This window comes from Lithobates pipiens, unplaced genomic scaffold (assembly GCF_037356315.1).
Source record: "Lithobates pipiens isolate NorthernLeopardFrog02 unplaced genomic scaffold, aLitPip1_a1.2 Scaffold_44, whole genome shotgun sequence".
Lineage (NCBI taxonomy): Eukaryota > Metazoa > Chordata > Amphibia > Anura > Ranidae > Lithobates > Lithobates pipiens.
In genome coordinates, this window is record NW_027507870.1 from 3126605 (window position 1) to 3144858 (window position 18254).

Here is an 18254-nt window from a genome sequence, read left to right on the forward strand (position 1 = left end):
GGTAGTCCCCCCTGCCCATTAGCAGCCCCTTTGGGTCTTGTACGGATATTAAGGGGAACCCAGTACCCATATTAAAAAAAAGGAAATATGTGGGGCCTCCAGGCCCTATATACTGAGAACAGCAGTATACAGGCAGTGCAAACAAGACAGGGACTGTGTAGGTTTGTTGTGTTAAGTAGGATCTGTGTGTAATTTTGAACTGGTACATTTTTAAAGTGTAGCTCCAGTCAAAAAAAAAATGTATTTTTAAGCTTTTTGGAAAACATAGGGAAGGGTTATCACCCCTGTATAATTTGTTTGGCTGTCCTTTTTTCCATCTCACTGTTTTCTCCTTCCGTTTGCAAGTAGGAGATGCTTGCAAGTTGGACGTTTGAAAGTAGGGGCCTGCCCTATATGCTCTGCAGAAATTACAGAACAAGGTGTTGCCATAACATTGTAAGCCCTCAAAGTGACTCTTGGTGGGCGCTGGAGTGCCCTGCTGTGAACGATTATATCAAGAGTTGTAATTACATGCCATTGTAAAACAGTGGTAGAAAAATGGACCTTTGGTGGTTGTGGTGCCACAACACTATAAGTCCTCACAGTTACTCTGGGTGGGCACAGGAATGGGCCCTGCTGTGAAATATTATATCAAGAATTGTAATTACATGCCCCTGTTAAACAGGGGCTGAAAAATTGGGCTGTGGCATCACCCAGAACCAAAAAAGGTTCTTCCAACATCAGTGGAGGAGGAAGAGGATAGACAACCAACATGACAGTCACTCAGCATAGGCAGTCTTGAAGGGAATAATAATAATAATAATAATAATAATAATAATAATAATAATAGTCTGAACGCATCGGTCAGACGGCCACCTTCTCCAACGCTCCTTCTGACCGATGCCTCAGCAACACGTTGTCCAGGACCAGGAGTTTGTAACCTCCCTGTCTCTGGGAACGCGTTGCACAGACCTTTCTGCAAGGCCTCCTGGAGACGTCTCATGCTCTGCGATGGCAAGATAAGGTTGGCAACCTTTCTGTGGATCAAGGAGAGGGGCCAGCCAGTAATGGCCCTCTCCTTGATCCGAAGAATACGAGGATCCTTCCGCAGGCTTTGCAGGATCAGGGAGGCCATGCAGTGTAGGTTAGCTGAGGCATTCGGTCAAGAGTCCTCTGGGTCACCAAGGACAACATGATCTGCAGCTACCTCCTCCCAGCCATGTACAAGTCCACGGGTTTCTTGGGACTGTAAATCATCCCTACAAGACTGCTTCTGCTGATGCTGAGTGACAGCCTCCACCTCCATGCTGACACAATAGTCCTCCTCGTCCTGTGTGATGGGTGGGACAGCAGGAACACTGTCTGGATAAAGGGGGCCTTGAGAGGCAAGGAAGTCGTCCTCTTCCTGCCTCTAGTGCCCTGTCCATTATTCCATGCAGCGTATGCTCCAACAGGTGGACAAGAAGTACAGTGTCACTGATGTATGCACCGTCACTGCCCACCATCCTTGTGGCCTCCTCAAACGGTGACAGGACAGTGCATGCATCCCTGATCATGCCCCACTGGCATGGTGAGGAGAGGGAAAAAAAAAAAAAAAAAAAAAAAACTCCCCTCACCCTGTCCTGGTGCCCTAGTCACACAGGTACTCATTGATGGACCTCTGCTGCGCGTGCAGCTGCTGCAGCATGGCCAACGTTGAGTTCCACCTGGTGGGCATGTCACATATGAGGCGGTTCTTGGGCAGGTTCAACTCCTTTTGGAGCTCAGCCAGCCGAGCACAGGCATTAAATGATCGGCAGAAATGCACAGACTTTCCTGGCCTGCTTCAGGACATCCTGTAAGCCCGGGTACCTGCCCAAGAACCGCTGAACCACCAGGTTAAGGACGTGAGCCACACAGGGCACACAGGTCAGTTGTCCGCGTTGGAGGGTGGAGAAGAGGTTGGTGCCATTGTCACAAACCACCATTCCTGGTTTAAGCTGGCGTGGCGTCAACCACCTCTCGGCCTGCCCCTGCAGAGCTGACAAAATACCTGCCCCAGTGTGGCTCCTGTCCCCCAAACAAACCAGCGCAAACACGGCATGGCATAGTTTTGCCTGCGTACTTGCGTAGCCCCTTGAACACCTACGGAGCACCGTTGTGCAGCCCAGATTTCAGAGAGGACTGAAGGTATAGTGGGGTTGGAGATGCCAGCTGATGAGGAGCAAGGAGAGGTCCGCTTTGTTTTTTGGTGTGGGACTTTGAGGTACGCTTGCCAACAAGCTGCATGGCAGGTCAACATATGTCTGGTCAAACTTGTGGTGCCCAAGCGGCTGTTTGGGCCACGCGAGATACGCTTGAGACATATGTTGCAAATAGCAGTGGTGCGATCTGATGCACTCGTCTCAAAAAAGGCCCACAAAGAACTTTTAGAATAACGTGCAGAGCTCTGCGGTGTGATTATGTCGGTGTGCTGCCCCTAAGCTGGCCCCCAGAGGGCATCCTGCTTCATTGGACATGTGCCTCCTCGGCACCCACATGGAGTCAGTGCCCTCATCCCCTCCCTCTTCATCGCTGGAGCAAACCTGACATTATGCTGCAGCTTGTGGAACATGACTGCCAGATTGCGGTCCTTCTTGAGCATCCCCTCTGCGCTCACGCTACTGCCTTCCTCTAGCTTAGTATCATCAGAGTCTACAAAACACTGGGCATCCTCCTGGAGCATGTACCCAATACTGTACTCAAAGAGTTCAGGAGACTCCTCAGGAGGACAAAGATGATGACATTGAGGGGAGGGAAGATGATGCGTTGGCAGCTGCTTTGCTAGTACCCTGAGCCTGGGTGAGAGGATGAGGAGGATTAAGAGGGCTTGGTCATTCACTCTACCAAGTCTTTGGCATGATGCGACTCAACACGTCCAGCTGCCGAAAAGGACAAGCGTGTCCCATGGCCACGTGCTGATGACGATGCATTGTGTCCACGACCAGCACTGTTGTCTCTAGACAGAGCCTGCTTGCCTTCTTTTATCGGCTCGCGTTTGTCTGCCTCTCCTTGTTGGCCTTCCAGACATGGTAATGACCTGAAGGGAGATGGGAAAACCAGCAATTGGTTAGTGTATATTGTGCTGGAGGCACACAACACCCACTAACTCCTGCAGACGGGTCAATTAGAGAAGAGGTATATAGGTGGATATAACGGTGTATAGTGTGGTCAGGGCACACAGACAACACCCAAACTCCTGCAGATTGCTAACAGCTCAATTACAGAAGAGCAAGAACGCAAAATCAGCAGATAATGAACGGTGTATACTGTGTTGAAGGCACACAGAGAACACCCACTAACTCCTACAGACGCCAACACACTGCACAAGGCCGCCGCACTGGCGGCCTTATATAGTGTAGGGCGTGTACTACACAGCCCGAGCTATGATTGGCCACAGGCAGGATGCCTATGGCCAATCATGGCTCTCCTCGCTGCCGACGCCGTGATTGGCCAAGCATGTGGGGGGTCACAGTGCATGCTTGTCCAATCATGAGCCAGCAATGCACTGCGCCATCCTGATCCTGGCACAACTCATGCTGGAAAGAGGAAGGGAGAGGGTGACGGTACCCGAGCCCCATTTAAAAAAAAGGTGCAGACTAGAATGAAGCTGTTGGATAGGACCCATCCCCCCTGCGCAGCTTCATTTCCTTCAGGTGGCCCCTGAGAGATCTAGTCCTTCTCCTGGCAACATGTTCCGATGGAGGAAACAAATTACTGGCCAGGTACCTGAAGGAACGCCTTTTGAACTGTGGCAATGCGTTTCCTGGGTCGATGAGAGGGACTCCATCTCTCAAGGGCTGTCCTGGACGACAACTGAAAAGCACATTTGACGACGAGATAAAATAGCACAAGTAAGATTTAACCATTTTTTTTGATTAGTCTCACCTTGAAGATAAGTCAAGTCATGTTCAGGCAGCTCCTTCAATATACGGCCTTCGCTAAACGTACATCCCAGATGCTCAGTCTTTATATAGCAGTCATAAGCAGGAAATCCGGACTTGTGTGGAGTGAACTCAAACCAAGCATCTGAAATGAGATTTTCCTCCAGTTATTGTCCAGCCAGAGAATGATGTGTCCTATACACAATGAAGAGTCATCTCCATTTCCTCTTCCTTGCAAACAGTTACCTGACAAGCTTCATCAAGGACAAGGAGAAAAAAAAAAAAAAAAAATAGGAATGGAGAAGAGCAAGAATTGTAAGGCTGGCCATCCACTAGGAGGTATTTGGTTTCAAAAATTGTGAATGTTCAAACACATTTAAGGATTGGTGGTGTCAAGTCGAAGTTATTTGATGCAGTAATGAGAAAAGTCAAACAGGATGGAAATTCTCTCCAATGAACACATTTCAATCAGTGAATGGTTTTCACTCCAGAAATTCCATTTATTCCAAAATTGAACCCCCACTTGTTTGTTACCACCCAAAATAACGCATGTGTGCGGCAGCAAAGTGGGAAGACTTTAATGCCCACATGCCGCTTTCTGTGTAGAGAACATACTCACTGCACATTCCAGAACCTTAACTAGGGTGTCATAGACGGCTCTCACTCCGTACAAATGATCGGGTGTCCACGAGACCGGCTTTTTATCACACGAGCAGTTTGACAGCCATGCATAGTTATATGGGCTGATCCTTCCCCACCCCCAGGCATACAGATCCTACTAAAGGGACTGGGCAGGAACGAGTAAATATTTCTGAAGAGAATTTTTACTATCTGCACCCAAAATAAATATGTAGCACCACTCCAAGCTCCACTAGTTCAGTCACCTGGTGATTCAATCCCCGTCAGGTGCAGCTCCCACAGGGCTGGTCTTGCCCGTTATTCAGAAGCATACCAGGGAGAGATGGAAGGGCACACCAAGAGCTGGTCCATTGCAGGAGATGGGAAGGCTTCAGTTCCATCCCCTTAATCACATTAGAGGGTGAGGTTGGGGGAGGGAATGGAGTTGAATCCTTCCTGTCACAATTGCAATTGAGCATCTCTTGATGTGCAATTCCATCCCTCCGATATATTAGTGAGGATTTTTACTGCGTCCCTTTGGGATTAAAGTATTCTTGCCTGCAATGCATACTGAGATAGGCACAGAACAATTGTGGCATCTGTCAAGATTAATGTGGGAGGGACTTTATCCCGACTACCAATCAAAATGACGAGAAGGAAAAAATAAAAATAAATAAAAATAAAAAAGTGGCTGGAGGGGCTCATGAATGAAATACTTGTAATAACGCACAATGCAAACTGAATCGCCTCTAGGACACCGCATGGCTGGCGTGGAGGTTATAGTTCCAGGAAACAATTTTGAATGACTTGTCAACTGATGGAATGTACTGTGGAGTATTTATAAAGGAAAGGTTATTGGGAAATGTACTAGTGTATGGCCAGATTTAGTGCTCCACTAGCTTGATAAGCAGCTCTCTCTACATCCACTTAGTGTCTGATTGGCAGGGCTTAATCTGGATGACATCAGCCCCCCAGGGAAGGAGCTTGTAAATGTAATAAAATAGTATATGGATAATGGGCAGCCCAAGCCCCAATTTTCATTTTTAGTAATAATATGGTGAGGAATAAAAGAGGCCATTCTAGTAAATGCACCTGTTCTGTTTTCAAGCATTTTACGCATTCTCACAGCACAGTAGATGGGATACGGGTCTTCACCGATATCACAAATCTCTCTGTGACCCGACAGCTTTTCTTCATCAATCTGCAGAGGAAAAAAAAAAAAAAAAGTGTAATAGTGAATGTTGTTTTAGGGTACCCCAAGCCTCATCATTGGGGCAGTTTGGCTCATCCCGAGTCCTCACACATGCCTCAGATTGCCGGTACTGAGAACATCTGAGAGGAAGTTAGGATGCAGACAAACAGAGTCTGATATTGATGAACAGAAAAAAAAAAAAAAAAAAAAAAAAAAAAAGACTGATGCCTCCATTATTCAAGAAGATAAAGTCAAGTTACTTCAGAGCTAAAAGTTCTCCTTGGTTTAAAAACTTGGCCAGGACCTGGCATGTACGTACTTTATTCAGGACAAAGAACACGAATGTATAGGCCCAAAGATCTGTCAGAGAGTACGAGTCTCCAAGAAATTTCTCTTTGATCTTCTCCCATGGCTTTGTCCAATCCCGGTCAGTTTCCAATTTGATTCGCTCACATAACCAAATCTCCAGATCTTTCATGTATGAAAAGTCCGACCAGTTACTTTTAGCATACAGAGAGGACATACACCTGGAACATTAAAGTAGTAAGTTAGGAGTTTCATAGGCAAGTTTTTCATTCAGCATGCTTCCTTTGCCTGAAATCTCCACCCCATTTGTTTAACCACTTCAACCCGGAAGGATTTTCAGCCTTTTTTGCAATACGGCACTGCGTCAATTTAACCAAAAATTGCAGTCTTGGGACCCTGTACCCAAACAAAATTGATGTCCTTGGTTTTCCCACAAATAAAGGTCTTTGGTGGCATACATAAGTTGATTGGTTTGCAAAAAAGTTATAGCGTCTACAAAATGGGGAAAAATTGCATTTATTGTTTTTTTTACACTAGTAATGGTGGTGATCTGCAATTTTTAGTAGGACTGCAACATTACAATGGACATGCGACACATTTTTCAGCTAAAAACACCCCCACAGATTACTGTGTCACTGGCAGGGATTAACTGTTCCCTATGTGTGTTTCTAACTGCGGGGAGGGAATGTGGCAGACTAGAGGAGAGAGATTGTGTTCCTACCTAGTAGGAACACACGATCTGACAGAACTGGGATTTCTGTGTTTACACACAGATCCAGATTCTCATTGCACCCGCGTATTGGCTCCGGGGGACACGCACATGCCAATGTATCTTAAAGAGCTGATGTACAGCAATGCCAGCTCACCCAGGGGAGCCAATTGCCACAGTATAAATGCAGTGGCTAGTTGGGAAGTGGTTAACCAACTGACATCCTAGTCTTTCAGTAGTTACAGCAAGCTCATGGCTGAAGCTGCCAACCATGAGTTTGGGGTTATTTTTCATCCAGTTCTCAGCCATTTAACAACAGTGATCCAGATGGCTTTTCTACCTCCCAATCGCCTTTACAGTAGCCCCACCCCCTCTTCACTGCCACCTGCAGTGGTTCACCATCTATCCCATTCCTTTAGGGAGCCCCAGACTGATAAAAAGGTCTCCATCTATTAAGCAGGAGGAGATTGAGAAACATCTCCCCTGCAAGCCAGGCCAGGGAGACGCATGCTGGGGTTCTCCCAACAAACTGGGGTTCTTTAATTGACACTTCTGCTCTTGATCACCATTTCTCATTTATAAACCTGCATTTATATTCCCGCTATTCCCATCCACCTTAAACTGAACATAGACTGACTGCTCAAATGTCTCCTTGGTAAACTTTGCATTTGTGTTACTGCTGTTTTTCACATAACTTCCTCCTAATTTCCACATGCAAAACACACACACTGTCACCAACTCCTTTTAAATGTACTTGTATCCGAAAATTGGCTTCATAAAGCCAACACCGTTTCCCTCTCCCCCATGGTGGCCTTCACTGGACTCTCTCCTAGACCTAGGGGATGCAAGGGAGGTGGAATGGAATTCCTCCTATAACCACAGAGCACCAAGTACTCTCCACCCTCACTATCCCTCATTTGAAACTCACTGTACATGCCTATGCTCTCCAATTTCCTTTAGTGCTCTGATCTACCAACCCCCTGGACCGTTAACTCCCCTTGACAAATTTTCTGCCTGGCTACCCCACTCTCATGAAATGCTCACAATCCTTCTCAGCAACTTCAACATCCCTGTTCATATGAACACAGCTACTTCCTACTTTAAGCTTCCTAGACTAAACTCTTCATTTGACCTGAAGCAATGGGTACAGGCTTCTACTCTGATGGCAACACCCTTGGCCTTGTATTCTCCTGCCCATGTACAACCTCTCCAACAATCCTTTTCCTCACTCTGATCACCACCTTATTAGTTTTACTCCCTCCCTGTCTTCCACTGCCTTTGCCTCCAATTGCCTAACAATCACTCGAAAATAGATACAACTTCATCACTTCTCTGACCACCTGTCCTACCCCAACCTAGCCATCTACAATAGATACTTATCCTCTGCCCTGGACAAGCTTACCCTTCTCACTATACACTGAATCAGGTCCTGACCCCTACAACCCTGGCAAACAGATGACACCAGAAGTCTCAAAAAAAACAGTCCTATTCCACTGATGCTCAAGAGTGTGGCTATGTCTCAAGGACTTCACCCAATTAAGATCTGCCCTCCAAAAATGCAATTCCTGCCTCCTCCCCAAGCAGACCCATTTTATCTCATTAACACCTTATCCAGTCTATGTCAACTCTTCTCTACCACCCACTAACTGCCCAGGAGATCAATCAACTCAAGTATAAAAAAAATATATATATAAAAAACAGTTTTTTTATTATGAAACCACCACTTTACCGATCTCTCCCCCACACTCATGTCAACAGGTATAAATCAACATTCCCCTTAAACAACCCTACTGAAGAGAAGCAAATGGTATTTCCATTTACCAGACAAAACCAGCTAGGTATAATCACAGCAATTACCACACTCACAAGACCCTCTCAGTACTGAGGAGATAGCTTCTTGGTGAACACAAAGATGCAGAGGTTATGTTCCAAGCCATCTGATTTAATTCTTAGCTGGTATACAACTTATATACATTATTAACCAATCATATGGAAGGTGGACGTGGTTAATACAGAGGTGTACATTTCTCATTAGTTCTGCCATCTGCTTTCATGACTTAGTCACAAGTCCTGCTTCCCCGTTTCATGTCTCATTACACAGGAAAGGTGGCCCAGACATATTGAGCCACAATTCTTTAGACGTTACAGAATTAAGCTGCTTATGCAAGCTTTATAGAACACTGTTCTAAAGCTGAAAAACAGAACTAATAGACTTCAACTAGAGCCTGAACTTAAAGGACTCCATGGCCGCACAAGATGGAGTCACCTCAGTTCAGTCATATTACTACTATAGACAAGGTTGCTAAACTTATTTCTCAACACCCAAACCACCTCTCCTCTGGACCCTCAAATACTATTGTTACCCTCCAATTCTATCCTACACAGCTTCAATCTACCACTTTTCTGGCATCTTCCCAAACTTGCTAAAACATTCTCTAGTCACCCACATACTTAAAGCCTTTCTTGGACCCCCATCAATCTTAATCTACACCTCATTTCCTTGCTCCCCTTTTCCTATAAACTCCATAAATACAAACAAAAAAGTAATGGTTGAAAGCGACCAAGAAGTAATGAAATCTATTTAAGAGCTGTCCCTCCCTGGTCACTGTAGCTGGAGAAGCAGTTAAGCATGGTCTGTGCTGGATTAGCAGCAGGGGAGACACAATAGGTCTAATAGACCCTTCATGTCTCCATAAAGGACCTATGCCATCACATAGTAGGTTTCCTAGTCCCCTTGAGATAGAGCAGGGGGGGGGGGGGGTGGCATAGCCTGGTAATGAAGGGGATAAAACCTGCCAAGGCTTAGCGTTAAATTTTCCATTTATAAATAAAGTAACGTTTTTTTTAAATTTCCCTGGGTGTAAAGTGGTTAAAAATATCCACAATAGAAATATATTTTCAATAAATTGCTATACAAATTGTTAGAATATAAATATACCAGGTTGCTCCAGATATCGCACTCATGTAGGTCACGGTACCCAAAAGGTTGAGTTCAGACAGCTTCGAAATAGTTCCCAGAAAACCAACCATGGCACGGAGTCCCCCTCCAGATCCCAAGACCGCAATTACAGGAGGGTTACAATTCTTCAGAAAGAGAAATACAGTCTACTTTAGATGGATTATGGAATGAACAGTGGTAAGAAATAAAATAGCACCAAAAAAAGAAACACAAGTATGGGATAAATCAACATCTGTGTAAAATTATAGTACAAGGTTGAAGGGAAATCTTACCATATATATGATAATAGCAAAAGAATAAATGAGTTGTAATCTTATCTCTACTCTTCCAAATTTGTTTATTCAATCATCAGCTGTATACCTGAAACATGGTTCCATCTAGAAGCCCCTCTTCCTTAATGTGTTTTGTCATGAATGGTTTGGGTTATTTTTGTAACCATGGCGAGACATTTTAGGGAAGTGGTGGCTTCTGGACGGAGATGAGTGCCACTGTACTATCACATATGGAATGAAGACTGGAAAATCTCAGAGGACTCTTGTACCTCCTGCCCTACACTCCTAAAGGTGGAGGCAGAGAGTGTGATGGCATGGAGTATCACAAGTACCAGAGTAGCTGGCTGGTGGTGCCCGCTCCTTATGCGGATAGAGCTGGAAGTTGCAGTCCTCAGGACAGGATGTTGGAGCAGCTTGGCACCAGAGCAGGAAATGGTAGCAGGGCCAGGAAGCAGGTGGAAGTTGGCTTTAGCCAGGCAATGAAGGACCAGATTGGCAGGCAGAAAGCAAAGATCAGCAACAGCTGGCAAATGTACTACTTTGCCCTATTCCTTACAATGGTGAGCAACAGGGCCGTCTTTAATATTGATTGGACCCTGGGCAAAGATTTTAATTGCGCACCCCCCCCCCCCCCCAGCTAGACTCAAAACTAGTTTACGGCAGCAGATCAGGCAGTGATTGTGATTGGCTGCCAGAGATTACAACACATCATTACAGCTCACAGATTAGTTGCTAGAAGTTACAGAACATCATTACTGCTCACTAATTGGATTCTAGAGGTTACTGCATATCATTATTGCTTACCGATTCGTTTCTAGAGGTTACTACACTGCAAATTGTGGGTGTGGCCAAACTGCGCTAGCATTGAGGGGTGCACTATGTGCAGAGTGCAGGACTGAGGTGGGTTCACAGCTCTCCTCCCACCCCAGATTCCAGGACAGAGCTACTCTCCAAGGCTGTCCTCCCACAAAGCGCCCCCCCCCCCTCCCCATTCCAGTACAGAGTTTTCCTCTGTCCCAAGTGCTACTCACAGACACAGCATGTTGTCCTCTGATGTCCGTGCAGCGTGCCAGTCTCAGAAGCAGCGTCCTCTGGAGTCCCCGCCCCCTTCCTCCTCAGAGCAATGTGTATACCCGAGGGATGAGAGAGAGGAGTGCGTGTGTATTAGGAGCCAGCATGCGACTAGCACCAGAGGTGGGCGAACTTTGGCCCGCAGCGCAGGGCCCCCCCCAACAACGACAGGGCCTTGGGCAGATGCCCCTTTTTCCCCGTGTTAAAGAAAGCCCTGGTGAGCAAGAATGGGCTTCTTGGAGCCAGCACCTTGTTTGTTCATGGACAGGTGAGAGGAGCAGGTCTGGAGCAACACTTACTTGGTTTACAAGACAAAACTACTAAGACTTACCTGTTTAACATTCATGCCCAAGGACAAAAGGGTCTCCTTTACTTTACCCATCCTTGCCTGGACAGCTTCGGTTTCCCCTTCTGAGCTATCAAGTGTGAAAGAAAATAAATAAAGTTTATCCAGAGACAAGATAGAATGGAATTCACTAGTTTTTTTTTTTGAAAATGAATAGGAATCTCCCCAAAGTGGGAAAAATTCCCTCTTGATCAAGTGTTCCTATTAAAGCAGCTATTCTCAACCTGGGTCCTGTGAAGCTCTAAGGTTCCATGAGTTGTGGCTCATTGACCTCCCATTTAATGGTGCTTGTATAGTTTCAGGGGCAACGCCACTTGGCAGAGCCAGCTGTATGACACGAAGGAGGAGCTGACATCCAAGTCTGAACCTAGGTTCACACTGAGCTTTGGTCACTTGGTACTAGGGATGAGCTTGGTGTTTGACTTGAACACTGGCTGTTCGCCCATTCGGTGAAACCAGAACTCTATGAGTCGTTTGTGCCAAATTCGTGTGGCGCTCACTGCCCACAATGCACTGCGCCATTGCAGTACATTGCTGCTCATGATTGGCAAATCACAGCGCCGGCAGCGAAGAGAGCCATGATTGGCCACAGGCAGGATGCCTGTGGCCAATTATAGCTCAGGCTGTGTAGTACACGCCCCACACTATACAAGGCCGCCAGCCTTGTGTAGTGTTCTGGTGTCTGCAGGAGTTAGTGGGTGTTGTGTGCCTTCACCGCAGAATACACCTGTATCTACCCTTTATTGCTGTTCTCCAATTGAGCCATCTGCCGAAGTTAGTGGGTGTTGTGTGCCTCCAGCACAATATACACTACCCAATGGCTGGTTCCCCCCCCCATCTCCCTGCAGGCCATTACCATGTCTGGAAGGCCAACAAGGAGAGGCAGACAGGCGCGAGCCAATAAAAGGGCAAGCAGGTCGTGGACACGGTGCATCATCATCAGCACGTGGACTTGGCTTTCAGTCTTTGCCCATTTTCATCCCAAAAGTTTTCGGTTGAAGTCAAGACTGTGCAGGCCAGTCAGGTTTCTCCACCCCAAACTGGCTCATCCATGTCTTTATGGACCTTACTTTGTGTACTGGTCCAAATCATTTGATGGGGGTTGTTTTCAGGGGTTGGGCTTGTCCCCTTAGGTCCAGTGAAGGGAACTGTTAAGCCATCAGCATGCCAAGACATTTTGGAAAATCTTATGCTCCTAACTTTGTGGGAACAGTTTGGGGATGGTTCCATCTTCTGCCCAACATGGCTGCACACCAGTGCACAAAGCAAGGTCCATAAAGATATTGATGAGCGTTTGGGGTGGAGGAACTTGAGTGGCCCGAGTCCTGACCTCAACCCGATAGAACTTTTGTGATGAATTACAGTGGAGACTGAGCCAGGCCTTCATGTCCAACATCAGTACCTGACCTCACAAATGTGCTTCTGGAAAACCCACCAACCATTCCCATAGACACTCCTAAACCTTGTTTAGCCTTGTAACAGCCTTCCCAGAAGAGGAGAAAGACGAGAGACAAGTCCATCTCGGCTTCCTGCTGGTAATGCTTGCCCCCGTAGGGTCCCTGGGAAACCCCCGATGTCACAGGAAACCTTTTCCTTCATTTCTGGATCAGATCACTTTATATGGATTCCACAAATAAAAGTTCTGATGACAAGATATGTGAAATCCAGGATGGCAGATTTATGTTGCCGGCACCTCCCAATGTCTCATTTTTGGTTCTTCTGTAGAAAAAGGACCAAGTAAAAATGAGTGAAAATCCCTTTACTTACCCATCTAGAAGATGAAGATTTCCCTGTGAAGACACAAAAGACACATTGTGATGTTCAGGAACAGTCTGGTGATACAAACCAAAAGGACACATTTTCCCAGAATGAATGAGAAGTTCTTGTGACCCCGGAGGAGATCTCACACATCACACATTGATTTTTGCTCCACTCATTTCATCTCTACAAGTCGGTGGGAATAACAAATCCGTTATCAGGAGCTTCATGGAAAGGAAGGTAGAAGGTGGGGGATGGGGGAACGGTTCGGCCCGAGCACAAGATCAGGGCAAATTCAAAAGCCACCGGAACTCCAGTAAAGTCTATGGGGCACCAACATGAGAAACCAAAAGTCATCATTTTAAAGGCTTCTATGCAAATGGTCATAAAAAGTGTTGGGGACCCGGGTCCTGCCCCAGGGGGCATGGATCAAGGAAAACTTTATGGCCCATTTTCAGAAGGAGTGATTTTTTTTTTTTTTAATGCTTAAAATTGAAATATTCCTTTAACCACTTCCCTCCCACCAATGTATATATACGGCCGGGTGGGAGCTCTCTCCTGATTGGATGTTCAGGAATGTCCTTCAGAAGGAGAGGGGGTGAAGGGGAGATTTTTGGTGTAGGTTTCATGGGCACAATTAACACCCAAAGACCAATTTCTCAGCACCCGTCTGACAGGAGGAGATCATTACAATTACAGGAAGGCCAATTCTCGCTTTCATCAGGATTTCCTCTATAGGGTTATGGTGGGAAGGCGCCACCGACACCCAAACACCAATTTTTACACACCCGTTACTTCTATCCAAAGTCACACCAGAATGTATCCAACAAATCTCCGATCTTGTTCTCAGTGCTCTACATTGTGACCTCATCACACACACTGGATCTCCAGCTGTTGAGCATAATAAAGGCGGCTCACAGGGAAAAGGGCATTTTTTTATGCTTTCACTTTAGCTGCTTCAGCCCCAGAAGATTTTACCCCCCTTTCCTGACCAGAGCAGTTTGTGATTTGGCACTGCGTCGGTTTAACTGACAATTGCGCGGTCGTGCGACTTTACACCCAAACAAAATGTAAGTCCTTATTTTCCCACAAATGGAGTTCTCTTTTGGTGGTATTTGATCACCTCTGGTTTTTATTTTGTGCAATATAAAAAAAAAAAAAAAAAAAATAATAAAAAAAAATTTTTGCACAAAAGTTATAGCATCTACAACATAAATGGATTTATGGTATTTTTATTATTTTTTTTTTTTTTTACTAGTAATAGTGGTGATCTGAGATTTTTATTGTGACTGCGACATTGTGGCAGACACATTTTTTGTGACCATTGGTATTAATACAGCGATCAATGCCATAAAAAGATGCAGATTACTGTAAATGTCACCGGCAGGTAAGGTGTTAACACTAGGGGGTGATCAAGGTGTTGTGTTCCCTAGTGTGTTCTAATTGAGGGGGGGAGGGGACTGACTAGGGGAAATGAGATCACTATTCATACTTTGCATGGACAGACAGTCACTTCTCCCCTCAGAGAACCAGATCCCAATTCCCACCGTTTCAGGAGTGATCTTGGGAGTGCGGTGGTCGAGACCGCTGGACACTCACATCAGCTCTGGGGGTGAGCTGCGGGCGGCTGGTTGACAAGTGGTTAACAGCTTCCTGACCGCCTCACACCGATATACATCAGCAGAAGGGCACATACAGGTAGAATAACGCACCTGTATGTTGCCCTTTAAGTGGCAGCAGACTCAATCACCTCACGGTGAGGAAGAACAGGGAGATGCCGACGTAAGCAAGCATCTCCCCGTTCTGCATAGCAACAAGCGACACTGATCTCTACTCCCTGTTATTGGAGCAGAGATCAGTGATGTGCACAACACAGCCACGCCCCCCCCCCCCCCCCACCATTCACAACACACCCCTAGGACCCACTTAACCCCTACACTGCCACCTCCTGGTTAACCCTTTCACTGCCAGTGTGACTTACACAGGAATCAGTGCATTTGTATAGTACGGATTGCTGTATAAATGACAAAAGGTGTCAAAAATGTCTGGTGTGTCCGCCATAATGTCAGAGTCACGATAATTGCCATTTAACAAAAAAATAAAAAAATCCATAAAACTATCCCCTATTTTGTAAACGCTGTAACTTGTGCAAACTTTTTTTTTTTTTTTTTTTTTTAACCAAAAAAATATGTAGAATACATACCGGCCTAAACTGAGGAAACGTATATTTTTGGGGGATATTTTTTTCTTTTATGATATAAAGTGTGTTTTCTTCAAAATTGTCGCTCTTGTTTAAAGCACAAAAAAATAAAAAAAAGCCAGGGGTGATCAAACACCAAAGCTATTCGTGGGAAAGAAAAAATAAATAAAAAAAAATTGTTTGGTAGTCACGTCACACAATTGTCAGTTAAAGCGACGCAGTGTCAAAACGCAAAAAGTGCTCTGGTCAGGAAGGGGGTAAATTCTTCCAGAGCTGAAGTGGTTAAGGATTAAGTAAAAATGTAGTTTTTATCACTGCTCACTTAAAAATTAAGGTTTTTCCACAAACTATTTTCATTGATACACGTCCCCCAGGACCAGACCCCCTATAACCATTGTATGCCCCATTACTCTCATATACGCCATCAAAATGGGCACTTTTGACAGTCGGGTCCCATAGACTTCAATGGGGTTTGTTATTAAAGTCTGAACTTTTGCCGTGTTTGAAAGTTGGAGGAGACCCTGAAGCCGAGACCTGGATGGGGCGTTCATGACGTCTGCTGCAGGTGTTAATGTTGTATTAACATAAAAAAAAAAAAAAAAAAAAAAAAAAAAACACACACACACACACACACACGTTTGAGTTCCTTTCCCCCCATAGAGATCTCTTATTAGAGGATCCAGTACTGGATGCATTTTGATTGGCTGCCATGAGCTCTTCGCTCAGCTTGTATGAAATGATTTGCTATCACTGATGGAAATGAATAGAAAGTCACTCACCTCATTGGCCGCCATTGGAGATGAAGGTAGGTCACCGCTTATCTCCCAACATGTAAATCTGATAAAACAGAATGCAGTAGTGAGACTTGTGAAGAGGAGGAGCTCAGATATACAGAAGACGGGATGGAGATGGCTGTACCAGTAATCAGATGATGGGAGAAGTGTGGTTGGGAAGGTTTATTGGAACGTGTGGAGTTTTGAGCCTCGTATAATCCGGACCTCACATCATATCATTGGGGGGGTTCTAGAGTCGCCTCCTCATCCCTTTATAACCCAAACACATTCATTATACAGGTTCTGAGACTAATGTAATGCAGATAAAGCACAGAGTTTAGTTACCACCTTAATGACCACAGAACCTGTGTGATTCATATGTGGTCAGTTTTAGAGGAATGAGGGGGAGACCCTAGTGGGACCCCCGACACCTCCAACGGGGGTTGTTTTTACCAGTCTGGTTCTGTTCCAGCAGTCCTTATCAGAACATGCCAGGTTCTATTGGGAAGGGCCGATCTGTAGGGGGAAAAACCCCAAACACCCCTCTTCCATGGAACCACAGACCTCAATGTAAGATTATAACCTATAAAAACTTCAAAAGACTAACGTTGTGAAGAACGATCTTCCCTAGGATGAAGCATATGGAGACATTCCATTACAACAAAGTCCTCCCCCCTCCACAGTCTTTATTCTCCCTCCTCATTTCCATGTTGGATTAGTAGAGCCCCCGCTGTACAGACCCCCCCCCCCCCACCTTGGATGGAAGCTCTGCAGGTCTCATAGACCCCAGTACTGAGGTGGGACCCCGACCTCCCTCTACTCCACACCATTCACAGACAACAATGTCCCAGGCTTCACTCTGTGAATGGGAAGACTTCACCCCCGAGCTTCCTCTTCTCTTCATTATTATTACATTCTCACACAAGACATTAAACAGGGACCCCCCACTTTGGTGAAGAAACAAACAAGCCCCTCTACCTGATCAATGTACATTGCAAGGATTGGAGGGAACTTTGTTGCAGTCTTACCTTGTGTTGGGTGATGTCAGTGTGCAAAGTAATCAGAATGGGAGTGACTTTTATTACCGAGCAGCTGATGAACTTGTTGGGTTTTAATGAGGAAAATTGCCAATAAGAATCCCTTCAGGTGTGATTAACCCTTTGGGAGCATCTCACCATCAATGGAATATCTGTCCCTGGGGGGCTACACTCACTTCCCCCCTGAATCTGTGGAGGCAGCCATGCTTGTCACTCAAGGGGAACAACACCCATGTCTGCCTTTCTTCATCTCCAGTATATGGGGACTGATGGGAGTCGTAGTTTATACAAGAAAGATGAAGTTCTTGGCGCTTTCTTTGAAGCTCACAGGAAGTGACATGCGCTGTACATTGTATTTCTGGGGTCATTTAGCAGGAATTTTATCTACTTCCTGAAAATGTTTCTAAAGCTGAATTCCAGGTATGGATGTTTTATGTGTAGTTACAATGGATCAATGTAACTATGTATATACCATACCTGTGAGATCTCTCTAGAAGCTGGAAATCACTGGGTGCCTACACCTCTACTACAGCACTACTACACCTCTACTACACCACTAATACCTGGTACTACACCTCTACTACAGCACTACTACACCTCTACTACAGCACTAATACACCTCTACTACAGCACTACTACACTGGTACTACACCTCTATTACAGATCTACTACATTGGTACTACATCTCTACTACAGCACTACTACTACCAGGGTTGCCACCTCATCCCTTTAAACCTGAACACATATTAATTATACAGGTTCTGAGGCTAGTTTAATGCAGATAAGGCATCAAGTGAGTTTAAGACCATAATCAGCCACAGAACCTGTGTAATTAATATGTGTTCAGTTTTAAAGGAATGAGGTGGTAACCCTAACTACTGCACCCCCACTACAACACTGCTACACTCAGTTGTGGCCCATGCATTAAGGGTGCCCAGGTGCCGCCCCTCTCTTCTGCCACCCCCTAAGCACCAATAGATAGATGCATGCATTGCATGCATCTATGGCCACCCCCTATTAAGGTGCCAGGTGCAGGGTGCCAAATTACATCAGCGGGGGGAGGTTTTGAAGCACCTGATTGGAGCCATAGGCTCTAATAAGTGTCAAAAAAGGTGACCTGCGAGGGCCATGC

General features: G+C 45.6%; 1 protein-coding gene across 4 annotated transcripts in view; it reads right to left on the reverse strand.

The window, feature by feature from the left end:
• Positions 1-17156, reverse strand: part of LOC143956891 (cytosolic phospholipase A2 gamma-like) — a 49792-nt gene extending 32636 nt beyond the window's left edge. The window contains exons 1-8 of one of the 4 annotated variants that reach the window (XM_077467056.1): positions 17114-17156; positions 16092-16149; positions 13122-13144; positions 11340-11424; positions 9645-9790; positions 6011-6218; positions 5592-5700; positions 3886-4026 (exon numbers count right to left, since the gene is read on the reverse strand). In XM_077467056.1, coding sequence (XP_077323182.1) covers positions 3886-4026; positions 5592-5700; positions 6011-6218; positions 9645-9790; positions 11340-11424; positions 13122-13144; positions 16092-16106 — 727 coding nt within the window. In that variant the 5' untranslated portion in view covers positions 16107-16149; positions 17114-17156. Of the gene's footprint in view, positions 1-3885; positions 4027-5591; positions 5701-6010; positions 6219-9644; positions 9791-11339; positions 11425-13121; positions 13145-16091; positions 16150-16230; positions 16286-16839; positions 16898-17063 lie in introns of those variants that run through there. The other 3 variants (XM_077467057.1, XM_077467059.1, XM_077467058.1) reach the window with 3 other exon arrangements.
• Between the last annotated feature and the right edge of the window lie 1098 nt (positions 17157-18254).